This window comes from Rattus norvegicus, chromosome 9, assembly GCF_036323735.1.
Source record: "Rattus norvegicus strain BN/NHsdMcwi chromosome 9, GRCr8, whole genome shotgun sequence".
Classification (NCBI taxonomy): Eukaryota; Metazoa; Chordata; class Mammalia; order Rodentia; family Muridae; genus Rattus; species Rattus norvegicus.
Genome location: NC_086027.1, coordinates 86319662 through 86346605, shown reverse-complemented (window position 1 = coordinate 86346605; position 26944 = coordinate 86319662). Strand labels below are relative to the sequence as shown.

The 26944-nt window shown below is 43.5% G+C and overlaps 1 protein-coding gene and 1 long non-coding RNA gene across 5 annotated transcripts in view; one reads left to right on the top strand and one right to left on the bottom strand.

The window, feature by feature from the left end:
* The window catches only part of LOC120094716 (uncharacterized), a 36914-nt gene extending 35970 nt beyond the window's left edge, over positions 1 to 944 (bottom strand). Inside the window, exon 1 of the long non-coding RNA XR_005489229.2 lies at positions 820 to 944. This is a non-coding gene — a long non-coding RNA (uncharacterized LOC120094716). The remainder of the gene's footprint in view (positions 1 to 819) is intronic.
* The window catches only part of Epha4 (Eph receptor A4), a 142763-nt gene that overhangs the window by 60139 nt on the left and 55680 nt on the right, over positions 1 to 26944 (top strand). For 3 of the 4 annotated variants that reach the window (XM_039083683.2, XM_008767249.4, NM_001162411.1), the window contains 2 exons: positions 5994 to 6149; positions 24073 to 24411. In XM_039083683.2, coding sequence (XP_038939611.1) covers positions 5994 to 6149; positions 24073 to 24411 — 495 coding nt within the window. Of the gene's footprint in view, positions 1 to 5993; positions 6150 to 12289; positions 13533 to 24072; positions 24412 to 26944 lie in introns of those variants that run through there. The other variant, XM_039083684.2, reaches the window with a different exon arrangement.

The following is a 26944-nucleotide window of genomic DNA, read 5'->3' as shown; positions in this document are numbered from 1 at the left end:
AATGAAAGCTAATCTTTAAGGTCTTCTTAATGGTCCACTTTCATTTATTAATATAGCAACATGATTTGAATAATAGGTATCTGGCAGCATTTGGCCATATTTACTGCTTATGAGTGGAGCAGAGTCTGGGAGTCCTGATACAGAGCCTCTTTCCTATACCAGCTGCCAATCATCACCAGAGAGCTTTGAGAATATGGAGTAGCAGAAGACGGTAGCAACATTAGATAACATGGTTTAGAAGTGAAAGTCAACCTTGTTGGTGATTGGTCTTTTTTTTCCCACCTCAGTTTCACAATCTTTGCTGGGAGGAAGGTTGTTGCCTTAGTGTTTCCAAGTTTTCCAAATGTTCCTGGGACTTGCACATTTTTATGAAATCTTGAATATACAGCAACTCTTTATGGTACAGATTAGTTTCCTCATCATTTATTCTTTCATTATAATAGAAGCAAACACTTAATTAGAGAAGTGATTTATTGGAATGGTCACTAAGTGCCTTTGATATTTATACTCCAAAATAAACATCGTGTCTGGTACACCGAATGCAGAAAATGTGCACCTCTATCACATCCAGAGAAAAGTGGAGAGGCCTTTGGGCCAATAGCCAAATACTCCCTCGGGACCAGTTTGCATAAATGACTCAAATTCTCCTCAGAGGATTCCTATTGGAATCTCTCTTCTGACCTTCTGGAGGTTCTATTTGAAATACCAGTATGGCTCCTGGGAAGGTAGCCTTTAACTGCACCCCCCTGACCCCAACACCCACGTGAACCACTGATTTGGACTGTAATTCAAATTATGTTTTACATAGAGATTAGCTACCTGAAACCGGAGTTTAAGGAAATCGATCAGGTTTGTTGAGATAGGTTCTGGGTGTCTTGACAAAGGTTCCTGGGAGGGTCTGGTATAGTCCCATAGCTTACAGCATCTTCTTCGTCAAGCGCGCCGACGTGTTCGTGCGTGCGTGCGTGCGTGCGTGCGTGCGTGCGTGCGTGCGTGCGTGCGTGCGTGCGTGCACCTTCCAGGCTCAATGCTACTGTTTCCAGAGCAATGGTATACAAGAGAAATATAATGGAAGATTGTAGAGTAAGTTTAAGGTTTTTACTAGTCACACTGAAAAACAATGGGTGCACATGTTTTCTCTATGTTTATGCGATGTGAACATGTATATGTGTATACGCAAGTGTATGGAGGCCAGAGGGCTACACTGACTGTTCCACATTGTTTTCTGAGTCAGGTCTCTTTGAATCTGAATCTTGCTGATTCGGCCACCTTGGCTGGTCATGGAGCTCCAGTATAGCCCGTCTCCCTAGTGCTGGAATTAAAGGCACATAGTACACCTCCTTTTTTGTTTGGGTGTTGGAGAATCCCAATTCAGGCATCTCTCTTGCTGATACAGCAAGCTGATACACCTTCCTTTTGCCTTGAGTGATCTCCCGGAGCCCTGAGAAATATTGTTAAAGATGACATGCAAGGTAGTGGCGCTTTATTTGTGATTTCACTAGATACTAATTGTAAAATGAAGCAGGTTTGTATGTGTATACATAGTAGTAGGTTGAGGTTAGGTGCCTGGAGTCCGGAGTGTATTTCGCTCCTATAGCTGGTCCCATATAGGCCAGCTTCACCCCAAGCTCCCAGTAGGATAGTGGCAGCTCTAGAGGATCTCAAACCAGACGGTGGCTCCCAGATGACAGCAATGACTGGTGAAGGCAGCCGTGAGAATCTGGGTGAGAGCTGTGGGACATCTCTGTACTTCCCCACCAGTCTGAATTAAAATCAGAATTTTGCTGAAAGGTCCACCTCCCTGCAGTGCATGCAAACCTTTCGGGTGACATGAACTCTGGAGTTAGATGCTTGTATGACTTCGAAGTTTTCCTTTTACAGTCTCGGATTCTTGTATATCTGCAAAATAGCATTAGTACGTCAAGCACTTGGATCCTTATGATGACTAATTAAATAATTTGTTTGACATCTGTCACCAACATGGCTGTTATTAGTTCTTCTACAAATTAGTTTAAAATCATCTATGAAGACAACTAGGTGCTGTGATTCTTTGTAATTCTAGAAGAAAAGTGGCCACACTGTGTTTGACTTGGAACTCAAGAACCTGTAGCCTTCAGCCTCCTGTGTGCTCTCTACACCGGTATTCTTTAAAGAGTAGGTATAGCCAGCTCATTGCATCTATAATCAAAACAGAACAAGAAATCCCTATAAGTTAAAAATTCAGAATTTACATTAGCTTTTGTTTGGTATGAGACTTGGTCTCAACTGCATAGGCCGGGCTACTAGAACTTATGGCTCTCTTCCTGTCTTATATTCCTGTGTCCTGATTCTGCTACCTTTGGTGAAGAATCTTAAAGTTACAGTTGTAGGTATACTAAGGTCATCTATATTTTCCTTTTCTTTCTTACCCTCCTCCATTTTCCTTTATTTCATGTTAACATAAAGAAGTGATTAAGGCGAAGCTAAAGGGATTGGCTAGAAGTTTGATGTACTGAGTTCTTTCCATGAGAGACAGAGTTCAGAGGACCCATCCTGACTGACCATCTTTACTGGGACATACAGGAGAAAAAAAGACCTTCTTGAGAAAACATGTTGGATTTGCTTATAAAGTCATTTGCTTTCAAAAATGCAGGGCAACAGTTCTCGACTCAGAAAAAAAAAATGACGAGAGATATGTCAGCGTGCATTGTACCAAGAGCATCTTTCACAGGAATTACCTTGCAAATAAAAGGGACGGTGAGATTCTTAAGTAGAGTGGCGAACAGATGCAGGATGCACTTACGCATCTATGGGCTAAATTCTGAAAGGCTGAACCACACAGAGCAAAGAAATGCACCAAACCATCAATTTAGCAGGTCATTTTGAATGTAGGCAGCAAAATGGCTGTGTGTGTGAAAAGCCACTGCTATATTTTGAAAGAGCCTTTCTAAGAATCCTGAAATATTAATAACATGGTCTTAATGTAGTTAAGGGTAGCAGGGGCTGCCGAGAATAGCACAATGACAATTCTGTGTTTTTTTTTTTCGCTTGTGCTTGTAAAAGCAAGAAGTTAAGAGATGAAAATAGCCAATGTGTTGAAAGAACAGTGGCTTTCAATTTTCTAAATTGGTATAGAACTCTGTATTTCCTGAATAAACCCATTTGTCCTTGGCAACATGTTGATATGAACGTCGAGGAAGAAAAGAAACTGTACAAACCCAAGCACTTTCTCTCCCCTTTAAATTCACTGAAGAAGCACAGTGCGTTTTGAGCTTTTAACAAATTGGAAGAAACATCCTCCGGTAGAATCCAGTGTTTTCGTTATCATACTGACCAGTCACTGACTAATTTCTATCAATTATCACCTTCTACTCTCACCCTGCAACATGAAATGTTTATGTTTGAAAATGAAAGTGTGCTTGAATTAGGCAGGTGTCTGGTCCTGTAAGAAAAAGTCCTTTTCCCCAGGTTGGCATTTAGACAAAAGCTTCCATTCCCCTAGGGGCTGAAAGAAAGTTCCTGCTAGCTAAAATGGCATTCTCTTCTGTGGTTAGAGGAACTTGTAGTGCTCTATTAACATATGACTGGTGCCTACTATCTTGACAAGGTCAATCTAGCCTCTAGGCTCCCTCAGTCACTACACACATAAGTCCCATCTCAGCTCACAAGCCCCCTTTCTTCCATTCACCTTGAACTCTAGAAATCTTTCCCCTGGTCCCTTCTCCGAGCTCTCCTAGGAGATGGTCTTGGCAGTTTCTATTCGACCTTTTTTTTTTTTTTTTTTTTTTTTTCTATTCGACCTTCTTTACTGAGTCTATTTTCATTCACTAGAGATGTACAGAATACATTTTTCTGTAAGACACTAAAATAATTTGTGTCTTGTTGGTACTCCCAACATGAGTTTCCGTAGTTGCTTTTTTTTGTCTTATGTGACTCGCTGAGTGGCAGGTGAGACCCAGGGAGTTTGCGCATTTGTTTAGGACTCTTTCTGTGTGACATGGGACGGACCATGGGCCTTACTTCTTCCTGCCAATGTCCGGGTTGCGGATTTTCATGAAAACCCTAGGGCCATCTTAAACACGACCCAAAGCACCTTGCAAGTTGAACCATATCTAATTATGGGATGCATATGAACTTGGGAGACACATAAATCACAGCCACCAAAGCAATTTGTTTTTCTAAAGATGCTTCGGTCCAGTGAAAGACCGAAAGGCAAACAAGGGAGAGATTGATCTGGGAGCACTTTTATTGTTGGTGCTCCACACTCCATAAAGTTTTGGCTCGTTAAGGGAATTCCATAAACAACTTTAGTTAATAAGAGTGAAGTAACTGTGCCTTTCTGAGCGCCTGCTAAAGTCTTTCTCTGCTCGTCATTATGGGAAGAGGAGGAAAATCCTTGCAGGCCAGGCCAAAGGGTGAGGAGGCAGGCTTCACTGGCTGGTGTGTGGGTGGATGCTTCCGGACCGATGGGGCAGCTCTCTGCGGCTGCCCAGTCTGTGTAGTCCTACCAAAGAGAATCCAGCGAGTCCTTGCGGAGAGGTCCCTGCACGGCTACCGTGTGGTTGGTCTCTTGCACGTCGAGCTGGTGAGATATGCAACGGGTCCTTCCTCCACACCGGTTTTGGTAGTGTTGACACATTCTGAAAACATGGTGCATGAAGCTAGCATAGCAAAAATCACGCCGGGGAAATTGTGGGTAGCTCATTTTCTTTCCCGACCTCAGATGTTATGGAATAACGTAATTATCAGCGTCCTTATCTGTGGCCTTGACAACGGGGCTGGTCAGTTTTTAGTGTAGGTTAAGATAGGGTGTGGGAGGAAAAAGAGGGGGAAGGGGGCAAAGCCCTATTAATTAATTTTTATGATGAGATTTCGGAGCAGCATTGAAGTTTTCCACATTAGCAAAAGTAGTCTTCAGTGTCCGTGTGATGTTTATAAAGTTGAGATCATGGAAAGCCGATCACAGGTGCCTAAAAGCCCAATGAATTCACCTCTGTAGGGTGCGCGTGCGGGGGGGGGGGGGGGGGCAGAGGCTGTGTGCTGAAAATGATGGTCGGGGAATCTGTGACCTTGAGAATAAACACCGTTATTAGCTGGCTTAAATACGCTACCTGTTCTGTCCTGCTCCAGAGTCTGTCTTTAAGTAGCCTTCATTGTATTGCCCTGAAAGGAAACGCCTCACGCAGTACAAACTCCTGTCTTTTATAAATGCTTTCATTTTACTTTCTACTTGAGTCTTCCCCTAACCGTAATAAGGAAATAACCGCTGACCAACTTTTTGTTAACATTTGGACACACTTCCATCCTGTTGAATAAATCCAAGATCCCCACCCCCAATACACACACACACACACACACACACACACACACACACTACCTTCAGATTCAAAAGTAAGTGGTTGTGTGTCCAAGTTCTGGGGGCAGAAGACTTGGAGTTCAAAGCTGCTGTGTAACAAGTTGCAGTTACCTACCTGCTGGAAGCTTTCTTCCTTTTAAAGACGATGCTTTGGAAAGGGTCAAGATAGTGCCTCTAACCCTGAGATGTTCCAGGAAACTTCGTCTTCGCTCTACATGATCACAGTGTCCTTTGGAGGCTCTCTGACACAGAATCAGATTTGCCCGTGAGCCTTGAAGAGAAGCTGGGTCCGTAGTTGAATTGGCAGGAATGCTTACCTAGCAGGCAGAAAACTCTTGGGTTTGATCACCATCCCTGCATAAACCAGGCAGGGTGGCACATGCTTGGAGCCCCAACACTTAAGGAGAGAGAAGCTGAAGGGAGAAGTATGAGAAATTTAAGGCCACCTTCAGCTACAGAGAGTTTGCCTGAGTCACATTAAGCCCTATCCATTCCTGTCTTGGGTTGCTTTACCCTGCATTTCAAGTCAGGTGATCATGGCTACCTTTCTACCCCCACCCAACCCGGACTTCTGCGATCAAGAAAATGCCTTCACATGTTTTGCTCTGTTGCTTTTGCAGCGTTTCACATTGGCTTTTCTTTTTCTCCTCCCCTGTAGCTTGCAAAATTGGATATTACAAAGCTCTCTCCACGGACGCCACCTGTGCCAAGTGTCCACCGCACAGCTACTCTGTCTGGGAAGGAGCCACGTCCTGCACCTGTGACCGAGGCTTTTTCAGAGCTGACAACGATGCCGCGTCCATGCCCTGCACCCGTAAGTGGTTTGCTTGTCTCTTGTCTTCTGCGATGCCAGCGGCTTTCATTACCACCTAGCAGGGTGCTGCCAGGACTTCTCCCAGGATAACCTCGCAGGGGGCAAATTAGATATCAAGCACACAGCCCCTTCTATCATAGCAGTCGCAAAGCGTATGAAAAGGAAGGCTCTTTCTCCGCTGGTTCTGGTTGCCGTCAAAAGAAAAAAAAATGCACAGCTGCCAACGGACTACTTTGTGGAACAGAAATTGAGTGTTCAGGTTGTTTGACAGTGTAATTACAGCTGAGAATGGAATTTATAAATGGCTTTACCATTGCATCGAGGACTGGGGGCAATCTGACAGGCACAGGAGAACTAGGTAGAAGGTAGGCTTTGGGAATGTTTCGGGCCCAGAAGAAATGGCTTAGAGTACACTGAGGTCATTGCTTTGGTTGTCCTCCTTCTGTCATAGTTTGGTGTTCCTAACACTTAGGCCAGGACCCTAATAAATGCCTGTTTCATATTAGGCACTTAATAAATGCTGGGGGAATGAATAGATGGGGTTGGCAAGTCTGGTTGAAGCTGGATAGGACAGTCTCACACCTTCTTTGAACAATGTTCCCAAGGTATTACCGCAGGCCTCGCAGTGCCTGTGACCCCGACCAAGTCAGACATGAGGGGTCCTGGGTGTTTCCCTCATTTTGCACTAGCTGAGAACTGTCTTTCAGGGCACAGCCTGGTAATGTAGCTTACAGGACGTCAAGTCCAGGAATTGTTTCTCAGTCCGTGGTTTACTAGCCTGTGAAGTCTTAATTTTCCCATCTGTTGAACAGAACTAATAATAGAGAACTAATAATAGCATTTGCTATGTATCTTTGTTGTGGAAAGCATTTTATTTAGAGATTTGTGGGATTTTTTGCAATATTTGCAAATATTTGGAATGAGACCCAGTTCTAAACCTGAATCTCATTTATGTTTTATGTTACCTTCATTGCCCGATGGCAACTTCACACAGTGCTTACAGCGTGTCTCTGTTTTCACTGCAGACAATGTGACATCAAGTGTCCCCTTATCACATCATCACTCCTACACAAACAACATCAGGTTCTAGAGCACATTGGAATTTAGGGGCTAGGAATATTTCCCTCTGTCTCTCTCTCTGAGGACAGTAGTTATTATCCTCACGGTGGTTGTGTGTCTATAACATGTAAAACAATTCTACTTGGCTTTTTTACATTTTACTATTATAATTTTTTGATTTTATTTATTTTTTGCATATTTTATTGGATATTTTATGTATTTACATTTCAAATGCTATCCCCTTTCCTGGTCCCCCCCCCCCTATTCCTCTTCCCTCTGCTTCTATGAAGATGCTCCCCTTCCCATCCACCCCCTCCCTGGCATTCTCCTACACTGGGGAAACAAGCCTTCACAGGACCAAGGGCTTCTTCTATTGATGCCAGACAATGCTATCCTTGGCTACATATGTGGCTGGAGCCATGGGTCCCTCCATGTGTACTCTTTGGTTGGTGGTTTAGTCCCTGGGAGCTCTGGAAGGGTCTTGTTGGTTGATACTGTTGTTCTTCCTATGGGGTTGCAAACCCGTTAGCTCCCTCAATCTTTTCTCTAACTCCTCCACTGGGGTCCCTGTGCTCAGTCTGATGGTTAGCTGCAAGCATCCTCATCTGTATCAGTAAGGCTCTGGCAGAGCCTCTCAGGAGACATCCATATCTTGCTCCTGTCTACAAGCACTTCTTGGTATCAGTGACTGGGTTTGATGGCTGCATATGAGATGGATCCCCAGGTGGGGCAGTCTCTGGATGACCTTTCCATCAGTCTCTGCTCCACATTTGTCCTTGTATTTACTCCTGTGAGCATTTTCCCCCTTCTAAGAAGGATTGAAACATCCACATTTTGGTCTTCCTTCCTTCTTCCTGAGCTTCATATAGTCTTGAATTGTGTATCTTGGGTATTCTGAGCTTTTGGGCTAATATCCACTTATCATGCATACCATCCATTACCTATGAATTTCATGAAGTCATTGTTTTTAATAGCTGAGTAGTATTCCACTTGTAAATGTACCACATTTTGTGTATCCATTCCTCTGTTGAAGGACATCTGGGTTCTTTGCAGCTTCTGACTATTATAATAAATAAGGCTGCTATGAACACAGTATCATAATTGTGATCTTGAAATACTACTATAAATTCCAGATGGACCAGCATGGACCAACATCACTGAACCTAGAAGCCATTCCTGGTTTTTGAGCAGTTCAGTCTGCAGGGAGGGATTATTCTGTAGTACAATCAAGAACCACCCACCGTTAATGGGAAGAAAGAGAGAAGTTTGAGGTCCATCCTTGACCTGTGCTGAAATTGCCATCCCTTCTGGATTGACTTTTATAGCAAGAGAATCTACTGTGATGATAGCCTACTGTGGTGATGTAAATACTATATGTGCCAAGCACTTTGGGTAGTGATATAAACACCATACTATATGTAGCTCATGTGCCCAGCACTTTGGATGATAAACTTGATCACAAACTCACACTGTAGTGCCATGTATTGAAGGACTCTTTGGGGTTTTTTTGTTTTTGTTTTTATAAACCAACTGCTAGATCTGAGATACCCTGACCAGCACAGGGATGGAGCTGTGCTGCCTGAATTCTCAAGTACATACTCCTGGGAGGTTCTCTTGGTATCCCAGATCAAGCAATAAACTTCTAGAATTAAAGAGTGCAAAGGGATCTAATCTAGCCTTCCATCCATTCATGGCAGTTAAAGGTCTCTTAAGCACCCTCCCTTTTTAATAACCATCCCTAGACTAAGTTCTTTGCATGGTTTCCCCACCACCATCCTTGTTCCCTTCCGCTGGCTTGCTCTTTAAACCTTTATCTTGAGTATTTCAGCTAGAAGGTGGTGGTGCACCCCATTAATCCCAGGGAGACAGAGGCAGAGAGGCAGATAGTTCAAGGCTAGCCTGGTCTTCAGACTGAGTTCTAGCATAGCTGGGTCTACACAGAAAAACCCTGTCTCAAAATAAAATAAAGTAAATAAAATATCCTGAGTATTTTTTATTCTGTGTTAAACTTGGTTATTTAAGAATGAATGCCCTGCCTCTGTCTGCCGGCCCTACCACAGAACAGTGGAGTGGTGGGAACGTGGGGACAAGAGCAGGTTTAAGAGGAAGTATTTCAGGCTGATGTTTACATAATAGCCCTTTATTTGTATGAGGTACCCCACCTACTCTCACACGAGACTCCTTCCTTCCTTCCTTCCTTCTGGGTAAGGTTTGACTGCAGTGAATGTCAGGAAACTTAGCATTGAATGGTGCCTGTTTTTTATTCTCCGGATTCTGATTTGTTGTTGAGCATATTCTCTTCAGCCCTGTGCCAACATAGTGACTGTCCTTTGGTGCTTGGGAGTGTAGGGCACCTCCAGAGATTGTCATATGTGTGTTGTGCTGGGCTGTTTGCCATCCCGCACCATAACTTTGTGAAATTTTGTATTGTTGCAGAAAAAAAAATTTTAATTATATCCCAGAGATGCAAATGAAAACAACAAAAAGTACTGATTTTTTTTCAAGCTCATGGTCTAAAACCAACATTTTTAAAAATTCGATATGACTTTCCAGTCTTGTCCTCCCCACCACGTGCTCCCTTCCCTTCCTGTCCCACTCCCCACCCCCACCCGGAGATTGTGTTCCACAAGATTAAGGAGCCAGAGTTGTGAGCTTTTGAGTTGTGAATAAAGGTCAATAAAGAACAGCAGGGGTTCTTCCCAATTCTTTAAATTGCTTCTACTCTTCCCTCTGAGGTCTTGTGGGGTGACCATCATTGTATCCTGCTGGCTTGCTCCCTGGGGCTTCTATGAAGAAGCAATAGGGCTGATGACAGGCTCACAGACTTCCCAGCCAGCCTTCCCTAGCACTCACTGTCCAGGTTGGGTTAGTGACAAAGAATGTTTTATGTCTCCAGGCCCCAGTTTCCTTATCTGTGAAAGGGTTTCTCACTCTCTATTCTTATGGCTGGTTTTTTTTTTAAATATTAAAAAAAAATATTTGTGAAGGCCTGACAGGCACATGGTAGGAATCTGAGAACTGTTTGTCTCTCTTTTATCTCTAGTTGGTCACTTCCTTGGCCAAATCACTCCAGTATAGGGAGGGGACACCACTATACTGACTCTCTATGTATGCTAGCTGCGATGATTGTCCTGACTGACTACACAATTCAGTTACTCAGTGGCTACATTGCAACCTAGGATCACTGAGATCGGACTCAAATGTCTGACTTTTAATCTTGTACGGTTAAGATGGATATCACATCTCTATCGAGTTAACATTTCTTCACTTGGTTAATTATGTAAACCTTGGGATTCTTCTTTTGAGGAAGATGCTCAGGGACCTGTATTAGACAGCAGGATTAGCATCTGTTTCTGAGATTCCTATTCCTCCCTTTCTGTTGAATATAGACTACAGCCAATAGGGACATGTGGCTGGAGGTGCCTGTAATGTTAAGTTTCACTTCAGGTGCTCATTTATGTTCTCTGTATTTCCAGACCTGAGTAGCCACACAAGGTTGCTGCAGACACCGATAGATACATACAGCAGAGACAGAGAGGTTTCTAACTTTGCAGAAGAAAGTCCCATTCTACCCTGCACTTAAGTAGATGATTCAGTAGAGGAAACAGTGGGAGTTCCTCAAAGAACCTCTTGTTCAGATAACCCACAGACAAATCCTCCCCACTCCAACTTTATCCGATTCTCTTGACAAGATGTGGCGATGGAAGGGAACATAAACATCAGGGGATCCTTTCAAACGGATTCCAGCCGCTAATCAGTTCTTCCCAGTTGGTTAAGCCAGGTGACGAACCCAATTCCCTTGTGCTGACAGCCAAGATAATCAGGCACCTTACCTTCTTTGTTCATTATGCTGTCTTTAACCCAAGCATTCTTATGCAGCCCCGCATTTAGTGATCGCTCACTGTGACGGCGCACTAATGAAGAAATAAAACACACTCTCCGAGACTCATTCTTCTGGCCAAAGTGAGACTCTGCTCCATTGGCTTGTAAAATCAGATTTTTGTTCACTTGGGGAACAATTAGACCAGGTAAATACAAGTCGCACCAGCTAATTTCGAAGGAGACGCCTAAAAGTTCACACAGTCCACACTCCTGGAAAAATTAAAAGTTTAGAGGACTTTTGAGCAAACAACTGGTTAGCCTAACATGTGGTGCAGGCAGACTGAGATGTTTCTGTCTGAGTATTTAAAAATGTAGTCCATACCTGTTTAAAAGAAGGAAGCCTAAGCTAAAGGTTGACATTAGCATTTCTTGTTGTTGTTGTTGTTTTATTTCTTTCTACTTCTGGGGACTGAACCCCAATCCTTGCATATGCTAAGCAAGAGTTCTACTGTTAAACCAGACACCCGGCTCTTTTTAATTTAATTAGAGATGGGAATCTTGTTAAATTATGTGGGTTAGCCTCAGACTCACGATCCACCTACATCTTCCTCCCAATTGTGCTAATTCCAGATCATAGGTGGGTGCTACCAGACCCAGCGAGAGCAGTGTGACACTTCACATCCCTGTGAAAGAAGCCACAGGAAAGCCACTTATGGGTTAGTAGGACCGAGGCCAGGCTTGAGAGTCTGTGTTTCTGAGCGGTCTGCAGGTGACCACATGACTGGTAGGTGATCAAGCAGCAGTGGCTCTCTGTGTGAAGGGCAGGAGCTCAGAGATTCTCTTTCATGCCTGTAACGATCAGCTAGTGGAAACTCTAGAAGGATATTTCAAGGACCCAGAACGTTTGCTCTTAATGAAAATCAAATTGTTCATTTGTCTCCTTCTGAAAAGTAACCCAACCCAGTTGGAGGTCATATAACCAACCAAGTCCCCCTCACTATGCATGTTTTTGGTTTGGGTTTTTGTGGTTCTTTCAGGCTCCCTACGGATTGATGTCAGAGAGCAGAAATGTAAATGCTTCTCCCACATTCCCTCACTGAATTTGATCAGAGGAGAAAAGCACTGTAGTTTTCTGGCAATGTTGCCTGTAGACACAGACACCAAGGAAAACAGTGAAGCTGAGGATGCAACCTGAGTTCATGACTCTTCCAAACAAGATTTATTTACTTACTTATTTATAGTTTTTTAATTTAATTTTTTGAGAGAGGGTGTCAGGTGTCCCAGGTTGGCCTTTAACTCTCTGTTGGCTATTGATCCTCAACCTCCCAAGTCCTGGGATTATAGCATGACTCGAGCCACCCCCACTGCCCCACCCCTGTATGGTGGTATAATGATGATGATGATGATGTAATAATAATAACAACAACAACAATATGCATGTTCCGTAACTAAGCTACCTAGCCCCTTCTCCCCTTGAATTTCCCTTTCCCTTCTGAAATGTAGTCTGGCTTTCTAAAAGGTTGGGAAGGCTCCCACGCTAAGAATAGGAAGTCCTTTATGACCTTCATGGTTGGTGTTTGGTCATTGTAGGGAGGAGGCTGAGCCAACCAATATTATGTTTAAGGAAGCTTGCAATTTTTGATACATTTTAAAATATGTAAGCCGCATACTTCATCAAAGAAGTCATTAGCTTTGTATACCTAAGAGAGAGAGAGAGAGAGAGAGAGAGAGAGAGAGAGAGAGAAAGAGAAAGAGAAAAGGAAAAAAAAAAAACAACCTAAACCCGAAACTGTAACTTTGCTCTTTTGTTTAGCTCTGTTCAGAGTTCATCTCTATCATCTTTAACTGAACAAAAGAAATTCTTGCTTTTCTTTCTGCTCCGTGTTTGACTTGTTAGGCGAAACTTATCAGTGTCCAAGATCAGGGCCGTTCTACAGATGTGAGATGGTAACTTTCCACTGCCAACTTGTAGGGTCTCTGTGCATTTGCCTCTCGGTAAATGGCCTTGAGTAACTCCCATCAACTGTTCCAACCACATAAGAGTGATTGGTCAACACTTAGTGGCTTAACTATTCCCCCCAAATTGCAGCTTTTAAGACAGCTCACACTGGAGAAGCTCAAGGCTAATAATATAAGCACAAATGTATCCAGATCTAAGCTAAAAGGTCCTGAGTTGAATGCTTTCTGCAGATGGAGGGCAGCGAGCAGGTGAACTGACCGAGCCAGCTCCGAGCAGCGGATGATACTGACTTTGTCTCTGCGGCCCTCTTCTGTAATTGAATTTAGCGTGCCGCTGTCTTTCCTCTAGAAAGTGTATTGTTTTAAAATCACCATTTCAGTCCTATTACTCAAAGCCCTCACTTCTAATGCTGCTTGGCAGTTATCAACATAATGAGCCGGAGCGAAATGATGAGGAATCTTCAGTGGAAACAGAGCGCAGGTCCCACCGGTGCTGTGTGACTGTGTTGTTAAAATCGGGAATCGTCCTTCCTAGCTTCCAAGGTCAGAGGAAGACTGTCCCCCTGTCTTTTTCTTTGAAAAGTGCTCTGATTTGGAGAATCTCCTCTCTCATGAAGGTGCCCCTGATGTTCTGTTCAATTCTTCCCCAACCCCAGAGTTATGTACTGAGCGATGTGGCTTAGGGATTTGGGGAGGTTTGTCTGGTGTAAGGCTTTGATGTCCAAGCCATAGGCTAAAAGGCATCCTTCAGTGTCAAGTATAATAGATCTTTTCCTCCCCATCTGAAACATGTATTTCTTTTTACTTTGGGGTTGCAAATGGCTGATACTGTAATGGGGGGAGACCATTGTATGGTCAGGTCAGGGAAGATGGGCCATAACCAGTTTGGTAAAAGAGTAAGAACAAAGTCCCCCAAGTGCTCATGGGAATTTCTGGAGGTCTACTGGGTGATTTTTAATTGTTCTGTCATCTGCGCCATCAGTCCATTATTGCATGAAAAGTTGCTCTAATTCCAAGTTTTGCAGGGGAAATTCTTCATAGTGTATAGCAGCTCAATGGTGTAATAATGTAATTTTTTGATTAAGGTGGAAATCAAATTGAGATACCCACTTTCCGCCATCATTCTCCGGTTTTAGTTCGCAGTATATGTTCCCACTGCTTATCACTCAGATGGTAATCCAGGTAAGCGACCTAAGATACAGATGTCCTGTCCCATTTCTAGGCTGCCTGCTCAAAAGTTCAAGGTCTGACCGGAGCCTATGTTAAGCCGTGTCCTTCTCTCTCTTTAATAACTGCCTTTTGGCATTGTGAGGACAAACAGAACAACGTAGCATCCTTCCATGAAGACAATTAGGGATTGAGAACGCTGAGAGGGAGGCACTGGACAGATGGCTCAGTGGGTAAGGTGCTTGCCATTCAGGCTTTGAGGACCTGAATTCGCTCCCTAGAACCAAATTTAAAAAGCCAGGGGGTGACAGCTGTGCATGCCCAGCTTTGGAGAGATGCTAAGTAGAGATGCTAAAGGAAGGCATATTTCTGTTTCTTCATGAGCCTTATCAGTGAGCTTAGGCCACGCTATAAAACAAGGTGCATAACCCTTGAGGAGCCTTGCCTGAGATTGACCTCTGACCTCCACACAAGGGCTGAACGTAAGTTAAGAGATGCGTGTTAAGCTGTGAGCTAACTGGTTACTTGAAGAGTTTGAAAATGTCACGCTAGTCTGTAAAGATCGGTTACCATCTCACTGACTCCTCCCCTCTGACCTAGTTTTCAATGCACAGGAATAAACAATACTGCATATTCAAGGAGGAAATGCATAGGTGTGAGAAACACTAATCTTTGCTCAAGAGAGAGAGAGGGCTCGGATAATCTGCCAGTGCCATTTAGCCAAGTTATTATGATTTCTCTACCCCCATGAATAATTAGGAGTGGCTTGCCATCAAGCCAGCCCCATCATTTCTGGATGGCATCTCTGACAGTCCTCACTGAAGCCATACAGTGGTTATGCACAGCATGCTTCTTTGAAACAGGGTCAATTATACATTTTTCCAAGCTCCCCTGGGGTGAGAAGTGAGGATCTTCCTTGCTATCAGCATTTTGATTTTCCTCTCAGCCTGTACTCCTGCTTCACCTGCTATTTAGCACCCAGCGGACTATGAGCTCAGGATGGAATCTCATTGCAGAGCCTTAAGGGCTCCTCTTGTCCTCTCCTGTGATCTTCTCCGGGGAAGGAGTCTTTATCAGAAACTCCTATGTACCCTGTTGGGTGAGAGGTAGGAGCCAGGCAGAGAGGACAGCTCAGTGAAGACCAGAGCACTGTCCCCACTTTGCTTTGGAGTCTGAATTTCTGACAAAGCTGGAACCAGCTTGCTGTATTAATTTGATTAATTTGGTTGAGTTTCTTAGCCTGCCTTCTCTCTGTGTCTCTCTGTCTCTGTCTCTTTCTCTCTCTGTGTGTGTATGTTTGTGTGTGTGTGTGTGTGTGTGTGTGTGTGTGTGTGTGTGTGTGGAGAGAGAGAGAGAGAGAGAGAGAGAGAGAGAGAGAGAGAGAAATGTCAACATAGGGTTTATTTGCCTCAAGGCCTCACTGTACCTAGAACTCACCATTCAGCTAGGCTGGTTGACCAGTAAGCCCCCAAGGGATACACCACAGCACTGGTGTTACAATATCACTGTATGAGACTTCTAGGTGGCTGTTGAGGATCTGACCTCAGGTCCCTACACTTGCCCAGCAAAGCACTTTACCAGCTAAGCCATCTCCCACCCTGCTTAGCTTCTATTCGTAGTAATTTTCAGTTCTTGGCTTGCCCTGATATTTAAGTTTTATTCTGGGATTAAATTTAAGATAAAGTATGCAACAGTGTGGTAAGAAATACACAGGCGGGGTGCACAGCTCGCCTAGTTCCTGAATGAAATGCCAGTCACACTTTTCCCTGCTCCTGTGTATTTCCAAGTGCTTGTGTACGATTGGAGGATTGACGAGGTACTTCAGCTCTACCCTAGTCATCTCATACAGCAACCGAACACTGAGTCAAACCGAGAAAGAAAGGACAAAGATTCCTAGAGAGGAGAATGGCGGAATAGAAGTAGAGAGAAGGAGTAGACCCTGGAGGGAGGTCAGCGCGCTGACCTCTGTGGGAAATTAAGGCTTCATCATGACAGCAACAAGTGCTGGATGTGTCCAAGTGGTTCAGCTTTGAAATTATGGACAGTTCTGCCTTGGCACTCTTCATTGTTAAAACACATAAACTGCTGTGATAAAAGGTTCTGCCCCGTTCATAAATCTCAAAAGTGGTATCCCTGGACAGCAGTCTTTATGTAAACTAACCCAGCCGTCAGGGTCAAGACAAAGCAATTAGTGGTGACAACATATACAGCTGTCAGGGGGAAGCGGGGGCTTCATTTCGAAGTCCAAACTCACACACCCTCAACTGTTTACCCTGCCTTACAACCTGTCTCTCAACCAGAGAGAGATTAACAACAAAAGCTTATCTGAAGGGTTGAAGGGCTTTCCAGCTAAGACACTGAAGTATTATTGACAGCCCAAAAGTTGTGCATGCTCCACGAAGCCTTATGAAATGGAACTGGAGCCCCAAGGTGCCTCTTCCTCAGAAGATAATGTCTTGGAACCGGCTGCCTGGGCATTTTATCGGGTGACAGTTGCGCTTAAAGAAATTGATCAGGTTAAGAGTTATGTTTCTGCCCAGGCTCCGAGGATGTTCCTCGCTACTTCCAGAATTAATTTCATGGCTCAGGCATTGAATTTTAAAACGATGATTAAAAATCAGTTAAGTATTAAAAATCCGTAATGGGTCTGGATGTTATGGTGCCATAAGAGCCCCCGATACTGTAACTTTTCTGTCAACTAAGACTCCTTGATTACAACCTGAATTTTATATGAGATTGGCCCTTACTATATTTTCCTGCCAGCTTCTCTCTCTCTCTCTCTCTCTCTCTCTCTCTCTCTCTCTCTCTCTCTCTCCCACCTCGCACATGCACGCACACACACACAGGCTAGGGCAGTAATGGTTCTAATGAAGGTAGCTGCACTATTCAGATAAAGGACCCATTACTTACTCAATCAGCAGTTAGATCCTAGGCTGCTAAATACCACCACAGTGCTGACGTCATGGGAATATGAACAAACCATGGTCTTGGGGCCAAAGCTCAGAAGGTAAAATTTCTCAGCAAGCATGAGGATAGGAGTTAAAGTCCCAAAACCCATTTTGTTTTTTAACCCAATATGGTGGCATGCTCTTGTAAGCCCAGCTGGCCAGCCAGCTTAACCTACCTGTCTTGTCTAGATCCGGGCAAAAATAAGAGACCTTGGCTAGAAATCAAAGTGAACAGCATGAGAGGAAGGAAAGGCTCTTGATAGTCTCTGTCTTCCACATGCACACATATACATGTACACTCAATTCACAGATGTGAACACACGCAAAAATAGTAATAAACCAAGAAAGAAGAATGGAGGCTAATATTCTTACAGGAAGCAAATAAAAGGCTTATGTGATGGACTGCCTCAGGGTCTGTTAGCACTTGGATGCCAGTTGTTACAAGAAATTGAATTTTCAGTTGTTTTGTGGAACTTTGTACCATATGCCTATGTGTCTGTTAAATCCAAATGGAATCATCATACAGCTAAAACACTAGTCTGTTCCTTTAAGAATTAAATCCATTTCCAGTTCATATGGGATTGGGTGGAGTGCACTAGCTATTCTTACGATGGCTTTACCTTCCCATGGAGTAAGTTTGCATGACAGCTATACCGCATTCGACACATCAGTGGCCAGATTCATGGTTAGCGAGTGGTTTTAAAATCACGTGTGCATATATGTGCATGTGCAGGAGCTGTGCATGACAGTGCAGTGCCAGAGGAGGCCAGCAGAGAGCTGGAGCTACAGGCGGGTGCGAGCCACCCTACATGTATTGCTGGAAACCGAATTCGGGTCCTCTGTGTGAGCAGTGCTCACTCTGAACTGCTGGCCTATCTCACCTGTATGTGCTGCCATTTTCCAGAGCAGAAGACATACTTAGTGAAGGAGGAAGAGATTTCCCTTTTGCAATATAACATATGATATTTTATGATACAACAGTATTACTGTGATAACCCTTTGTATCTGCCATAATTTGGCTATATATAATTTCTTCCGGGCCTCGTGCTGTCAAACTCTTGCCCACTGAATGTAAGTTGACATTCCACATGAAAACAATAATTACCCGATGTAACACCCTTCACCGGCACCTGCTAGGTGATGTGGCAAGCATTTCACACCACTGAAGGGAATGAATGTTCATTTAAACTTCCCCACAGAGGCAAGAGGTGCAGTGCCCATCTTTGTCAGAACTGTGGGAAGTAATGTTCCATGAGTCTCCTTCCTTACTGAGACAGTGACATCAGGCATGATCTAGGTTTTAGAAATCAGCATTGTTCCTGGCTTGCCAGTCTGACTTTCCTTTATTGTCTTATGCTGCACTTAATGTGCACAGAAATAGATATATAATTATGAAGGTACCTATATTACTATGCTATGGTGGAGTACCCGACAGAAACAATTTATGGAAGGAAGGAATGATTGGTTGTGGCTCAGAGTTAAGGGGGGGGGATACAGTGGGAGCAAATCCCAGGAGTGGATCTCTGGGGTTGCAGCATGAATAGGTGTGGCTGGTTACACTGTTGCAACAGCCAGGCAGCAAGGAACGAAGGTCATAAAGCCATCACTTGAGCATGGCTCTTTGCCTAGCAAGGCCTTATCCCTTAAAGGTTCCATAACCTCCTCAAATAGCCAGAGAAGACCAAGTATGCAAGCATGCAGGCTTGCGTATGGTATCATAACACCAGAAACCTTCTTTGGGAGAGACGAACATCTATCTAATCCAGTGGCTCTCAACTTGTGAGTCCCAATTCCCAGGGGTTTGACTGACCCTTTCACGGGGGTCACTTAAGACCCCTGGAAAACACAGGTAGTTACATTATGATTCCTAACAGTAGCAGGGATTGCAGTTAGGAAGGAGGAAGGAAAATAATTTTGTAGTTCCACAACATGAAGAACTGTGTGGAAGGGTTTCAGCCTTAGGGAGGTCGAGAACCGCTGATAATCCCTCTAGGAATCATTGACGAGCTACGTCCAATTTCAACCGCCATCTACTTTTGCCAAGTTTTCTTGGGCAGAGCCATGCCTCATGGTGGAGATACTTGCTGTGGCTGCCGAGTGGTTGTTGCCAGGAGCATATGGCCCATAAAGAATAAAATATTTACAATGTGGCTGTGCAATAAAATGTTCTTACAAAGGAAGAATGCTGACCCCGCTCGATTCGTAAATTAAAGGTTATTATGTTTGCCTTTTGTTTTTGGTAGTATAGTTATTATCCGGGCCACTAAATTATATTAAAAAAAACCAAGAAAGGCGTTCAAAAATGCGAAAACTTTAAAAGTGTTTCGCAGGCCAGCCCCATTCCTCGGAAGGCCGGGATGCAGAGATGTTGAGCTTGTGGGTGAATACCGTGGGGAGATTTACAAGTGCGATTCAAAATGAAACCGAAGGAGTGTCTTCCCTTACGAGCCTTCGGCATCCGACCATTTCATATTTTAAAAATGGATTAATTTGGTGATTAAAAAAAATTAAATGAGGGAGGGGAGCTCTTAAAATTCTATTAAAGGCAAAGAGGAGACTTCCTTTGGAAATGTTAGAATCCATTTCTTCAGAGAGATTTTTAGCTAGTTTTCTGGTAAATCATCACCCGAGAAGAAAGCAGAAGGGAAACTAGAGCCATTCAGTTCTGACTTGACAAAGCTTTAATTGACAAGGTCCCTCTTTTAAACTCCCGGGTGTGGCGCCTAGGAACAGGGCAAGGCAGGGTGTGTGCTCGTCTGTAAATCCCATGCACACACATACTTCGCGTTTAGATGTCCTTAGCCTCTGTTTCCTCTACGAATCCCCTTTCTCTCCAGGAATCTATCACAAATGCAGTAAAATGAATGAGGTAGAGGTTTTTCCCTCTCTCCCCTCCAGCAGGTGAAGAAATGAGACACACGATGAATATGAGTTGGATACACGAGCCCTCTCCAGCCCCACCAGCGTTAGTAGCCATTGATACACAGAGCCTTCCCCACCCTTTCCAGTCTGGTTAGTATATGGGAATGAGTTATTCAAAGACAGTCGTACACAGGCTTACTGCTAATGAGCCTCATGGAAGAAGCTAGTGGTTCAGCTCGAGGAAGCTCGTGTTCAGCCACGCAATGCAAGGTACACTCGATCGAGCACCTGGTTTGCTTGTTATTCATCCATCTATTCACTCATCAAACATTTATTGAGCTTGCTCTCAACTAGATATTTAGAAACAGTGGTAGACAATGGGAAATAATGAATAACATCAGGTCCCTTGAGGATGACGTAGGCACCGGTGATAGATGGGGACAGATGTGGAACAGATGCCTGGTTAGGAAGAAATCATCAGGTATCCTAAGTGACTCGGGCCACAGACACAAGGAACAGCAGTCAGAGTGGTACCTTACTTACTGCCAGCCTTGTATTCAGGCTGGCATTGACGGAAACCACTTTGTTCCCCACAGTGACCCTTAAGCAACCTGGTGTCAACACGTGCTCAGTAAGAGTGGTGTAAACAGACTGGAAAATATGATTGCATTCTGCAGTAGCTTTTATAGATATAAAAGTTATATAGTCTTCTCTCGCTATGCATTTGGGATTGGCTCTACGAGCTTCGGGGATCCCAAAATCCAAGGATGGTCTTCACCCATTTCTAATGTGATATTAACATGCCATTATCCCATATATGTTAAATATTCTTTGGGATACTTACAACTAATATGATATAATGCTATCAAAGTAGTTATACTATATTAAAAACAGTTGGCTGTTTATGTTCATAAGAACACCTCTCTTTTTTGTGTTTTGAGGCAGGTTTTTTTCTGTGTAGCCTTGGCTGTCCTGGAACTTACTCTGTGGATCAGGCTGGCCTCAAACTCACAGAGATCTGGAGAACATAATCTTTCTCGAATGCTTTCATCTAGGTGGTGAGATCCTGGGAAGTAGAGAATGTGTGAACAGAGTCCCTCTGCACTTAGAACTGGAAACTCCACTCACAGATGGGCTATCTCTGACCAGGAAGGCCATTGCTGTCAGGAACTTGATGACTACTAGATACTTAGATACAAAACTCAAATTGAAGAGAAAATAGGTCATTCTCAGAGCTTTTCCTTTGTTTGTTTTCTATTCATTGGCTGGGATTGCCACCTAGATTGACTTTGGCTGTCTTCATTTTCCCCACTCATTGTCTCGAGAATTTTTTTTCTTTTCTGAGGAAGTGGCTCTTCAGTAAAAATGAGGAACACGCTTATTCCATGCTTGTCTTCTTTTAATTAATTGGCAGGAGTTGGAAAAGGGAACTATCATCCTGCAGACGAAATACAGCCTCCGTTGTGATTTTTAGCTTGCAAAACATGCATGCTCTTCCAGGTCTTTGTGTAATCCAGTGTGGTAATCGCACAGGGCTGGGCTTTCCATGTTTCATTTCCCCCTTTATCACACAACTGTAATTGTCCAATTTGTAAACTGATGCTCTTCTATGTCCTCATCACGTTCTAAGACAGCAAAATACGACACACAAGAGTGCTATTCTCTAAACCAGCCCGGGAGGCAACATTGAACTTGAATTTAGTTCTCACCCTTTCCTTAAACATTTACCTCCAGGCCTTCTGTAAGAACTAAGAAGGCTATTGGAGACCATGACTGTTTTCATATCAACCCCCACTACTGAAATCCTCCCGAATCTTTGTGTTGCTTTCCCCACGGCGGTGTTACATCTCCGCATCCTGTGACCATTTAGTTTTCTGCTCCATTTCTTCTCTGTTTAGACACCGCCATGCCCCGTCCTACATACTAATTACTGACTTTTTGCCTCTGTAGTGTTCGGTTCATTGTGTCACATTTTCCCATGTGAGAGTGGACTGGGGGCCTTGGCAAGGGGGTTAATGGATTTCAGAGTCACTCTTGTTTATCCCTGCAAGTCTCAGCGAAGTGAGAGCCCGTGGCTGACCCATTTCTGTAAAACAAACTGTGGCTAGGTTCAGTTGCAATCCAGCGATGGCTTGCATGGTGGTGACCATCACAAGTCACAGAATTTGAAGAGTAGACAATGCACACCGTGACTACAAGTAACACTTCTGCCTTGTAGAACAGACTAGGACAGACACAGTTCTTTAGGACATCAGTAAAGCTGTCTTCTGAATTACATTGGGTAAACTTTCACCACTTACTATGTTTGTCTGCTTTCTGTATCTTGGTTCCCTCGTCTTTAACATTTAATACTTTACACCATATTCGGCTCTCCGAGTCTGACATTTTCAGTAAGTAACTCACTCCATATATGCATTCTGAAGTCATTTATTCATTCTTACTCTATCTTATCTGCTGTGCTCAAGACCATGTATTAAGTCTTAAAATCTAAATAAGAGAACATTTGTATTTTGTTTTTGAGGGTTTTATGAAGTAGGCTTAGGGTTAACACAAATTTTGCAATATTTCTGTCAGTTTTTTTTTTTTTTTTTGGTAAGATTTGAAGATTGGGGGATGGATCTTACAGCTCAGAAGGTTGTAGATAATTAGTCTCTAGGGGAGAGAGGGAGAAGCTGCTTACTTTTTAAAATAAGGTCTTTAATTAAGCTGTTTGAGAGAGAAGAAAGGGAGGTTTCCCACATAGAAGGTTTCCACCAAATCCTTTGGCCCCGTTTATCACTGCAAGCCAAGTAATAAATGTAGAAAGTGACTTGATAGCTACAGGCTCCCTGCTTCACATCTGTCCCCCGAATGCTTTGGGACAGATTCAGTGCTCTATCGTGGCTAAGGGGGAAAAGCATCAGTTTCATATAGGCCTCCAGTAAACTTCCCTTCTCCAGGCAAGTATGGGAGATTATCTTCATAGCAATCATCCCCAAAAGTGTGTGTGGTTTTGTGTGTGTGTGTGTGTGTGTGTGTGTGTGTGTGTGTGTGTGTGTGTGTGTAGAAAGAATGGATGTGTCTCAGAAAAAAAAAATCTCAAGTTTGTATGAAAATTTAGATGGGTTCTTCGCATGTTTGTTTATTTTTTTTCATTTTTTGTTTGTTACTGTTTGTTTTGTTTTGTTTTAGATTAAAGGCATATTTTAAACTTTTGAAACTGAATTAGATCAAGGAAGCCCCTCCTTCAATCCCAGTCTCTATTTGATAGCAGTTAGGACATAGTGTCTTGACTAAAGGGTCCACAGTCTTATCTTTTATTGTTTTCCAACTATCTGTGGTGCTTTGAGTAACCGGTTGTCTATCATGACAGTCACTGTTCACATATCAGAAACCTTTTGATGTCAGTGAGGTGAATGTGCTTTTAGATACCCTGGTGCAGCCCTAATCTATCAAAGAGTGAGAGGAGGTATCTGGTAGTCAAGGACAGCCCTGGCTTAAGCTCTGAGATCTCTCCACAGCTGTATCTCTCTTTGACATCTTTGAAATCATGTTAAACCAGTTCCCGCTAATTACCTAGGAGTGGTTTAACTCTTACCTGCACCACCGAACCATGTGTAGATAGCTGTAATCATTTAATTTGCTATTGGTAATGGGTTCCACTGAGCATGCGGAACATGTCTTCAAAAGCAGTCTCTAAGTATTAATTTTCCAGTACCCCCCAGTCCTGGGAACTGGAATCCACTTGTAAGCCACCCCTCAGAAGGTAAGATGGAGACCAGATAACGAATGCTGCTTTGCTGCCAACTGAGAGCAGGCCTGGGCTTCGAGCCCGCTTGCTGGATAGTGCTTCATGTCTCCAAGTGGCATGTTTATTTGCACTGGAGTAGAACACACACACACACACACACACACACACACACACACACACACACACACACACACACACACACCTTCCGTCATATTGTTCTTTTAAAGGATCCCTTTTGTTTCTTTCTTTGCCTTTTGCTTGCTTTGCCAAATGGGCCTTCTTCCTCTCCTAGAGCTGCAGAGAAGATAATACAAACTCTAAAGGGGTCCAAAAGGATCTCAGTCCCTGGTGTGACAGTCTGTTTTTCTTTCTCCAGGCCCACCATCTGCTCCCCTCAACTTGATTTCTAATGTCAACGAGACGTCGGTGAACTTGGAATGGAGCAGTCCTCAGAACACAGGTGGCCGTCAGGACATTTCTTACAACGTGGTCTGCAAGAAATGTGGAGCTGGGGATCCCAGCAAGTGTCGACCCTGTGGAAGTGGAGTCCACTACACGCCACAGCAGAATGGACTCAAGACGACCAGAGTCTCCATCACTGACCTCCTAGCACACACCAATTACACGTTTGAGATCTGGGCAGTGAATGGCGTGTCTAAGTACAACCCTAGCCCAGACCAGTCAGTGTCTGTCACAGTGACAACCAACCAAGCAGGTAGGAGTCAATTCCTATTTACCATAACTCTGTTTTAGGGGTGATAATTATGAGCTGTAGAACCTATTATAAATCTAGAAGCTGCCTTAGAGTGAGTACAAAAGGTTTTGAAGAGGATGGGCACTAGTTTATCACAAAGTTTCAGACATTCTTGTATCAGGCAATAGAGTGAATCAGAAAGTATGATTGAAAGATGATGAAACGTTAGTAAACTGAGTGCCTTGGGCCCAGTTGATATTTAATCGCTTCTTTTGTCTTTTGAGAGTATAAGTGCATGTGCATATACAGCTACAAGAGCCCATGAGCACTGTCTTAATTAGCGTCTTATTGCTGAGAACAGGCACTATGACCAATGTAAGTTTTATAAAGGACATCATTTAACTGGGGCTGGCTTACAGGTTCAGAGGTTCAGTCCATTATCATCAAGGTGGGAACACGGCAGCATCACCTCAACCAGGCAGGCAGGGTGCAGGAGGAGCTGAGTTCTACATCTTCACCCAAAGGAAGCCAGGAACAGACTGAGCATCCTCAGGCAGCTAGGAGGAAGGTCTCCAAGCTCACCCCACCACAGTGACACACTTCCTCCAACAAGACCACACCTTCTAATTGGGCCAAGCAAATGTGAACCATCACAAACACCAAAGCACTAAGACTGGAAGAGCCTACTGTCCACCTCTCCAATATTTCCTCTGAGGCAGAGTCTCTCCCTAAACCTGAGGTTTGTGATTTCTAGGACAGGCTGGAAGCTAGCAGACCACAGTAATCCTTTTGTCTCTGCCCCATTGTGGTGTATGCATGCTGGGTGTCGTTACTGGGATCCAAACTCTGGTTCTCACGATTGCCCAGAAAGCACTCTTAACCACTGAACCATTATTCCACCCCCAATGTTTGCTACTTACCTCTCAATCCATGGGTGCACATCACAGCATTTGCAGATTACTTAGGATCATAACATTGATGCTACTAATGCACGGTGTTACCCTGGCATCTCTTGATTTATCCAACAAAAGTATTAGCTGCTGTAGTTTGGATCTTGTTCTTAAATGTAAAAGACTATAAATAATATACACAGTCCTATATCAGAACCAACTGCATAAATCTTACTTCTGTACTTAACAAAATCTCCCTTAAGAAGCTTGCTTATCCTGTGTGATCGACACACCTATAATCCTAGTGCCTAGGAGATGGAGGCAGAAGACTGAGGAGCTTGGGCTATGCTCACACCCTTTCTCACACAGCATCCCGTTTGAGATGCGTGCTAATTTTGTAGACCTTTACCTAGTTGAACTGAACTGACCTGAACTGCACAGGAGGTGGCAACCCATCCATTTCTGGTAGAACATAACTTCCAACAGACATATCTGGAAAACTTTGTTGTTCTTGAAGTGTTTGGGCTGAGTTAATAATTACCAATCTGTCACACAGGACAGTCAGGGTTCCCATGTGGAGATCAGAGAATGGAGGCTCTCCCTCCACTGTGGAATCCAAGGGATGGGTTTGGGTCAGGCTTTCCTGGCAGACTGGGTTTTTTACCTGCTGAGTTATCTCACTGGCCAAGTTCCCTGCTATTTTTGAAGAGTTCAGGAGGAGGGGGAGGAGGAAAATGACTTGTGTATGAGACTCTTATGCCAGCAAGCATGACCAGAAAGGGATTGTAAGCAGTCCCAACCCCGCTGCCTCATATTTCATTTTCCTTTTAAGTGTTTCAGGAGGTGACTCCCATAGTCAAGTAGAATATCCATATTAATTGATCCAAAAGAAAAGTGTGCCAGACACTTAATCCAAAGCCATTATTACTTTTTTTCCATTTTACTCTGAATTTCCTAAAATACATGAAAGAAAAAGCTTGGGACTTTCAACAGGAGCTACTATGGAAAAGCCACCAACTGTTTAAGTATGGACATTTTATTGTAGTTATGAACCATAAGTATGTCAACTTTTTACCTTTTGTGTATATTTTCACATGGGTTGAGATGTGAGTGTCTGGTACATGCATTTGTGTACACATAGGATGGTGATCAGAGGACAGCGTTGATAGATCCCTCAGGTACAATCTTGTCTGATATATAATTTTTTATTATTTTCATCATTATGATGACTATTATTACTGTAGGGGGTCTTCATTGAACTAGTTATGCCGATTGTCCAGTGATCACAAAGGATCCACCCATTCCACCTTGTTAGAAGAATCTGTCACCAATCTTAGTTAATCCCTCTAGGCATGCACTTTCCTGACAGCTTTGGCCCTGATTCCTAAGCCCTTGCCTTTTTTAAAATTTTGTACTTTTAGGTAGTCTGCACTGTTAGAGGTTGTTTTTCTAAAAAGACAAGAAGAATGTCAGACATTTTAGTAGTATCACAAGTAAGAGTTTGTGACCACCAGTAAAATTTCTTTGTTGTATTGTTATTACACCCCCCTCTGTGTATGTGTGTGTGTGTGTGTGTGTGTGTGTGTGTGTGTGTGTGTGTGTGTAAAGGAATAGACATACCACAGTTCCTTGGACCATAATTGGTGTCAGTAGAAGAAGTGGCC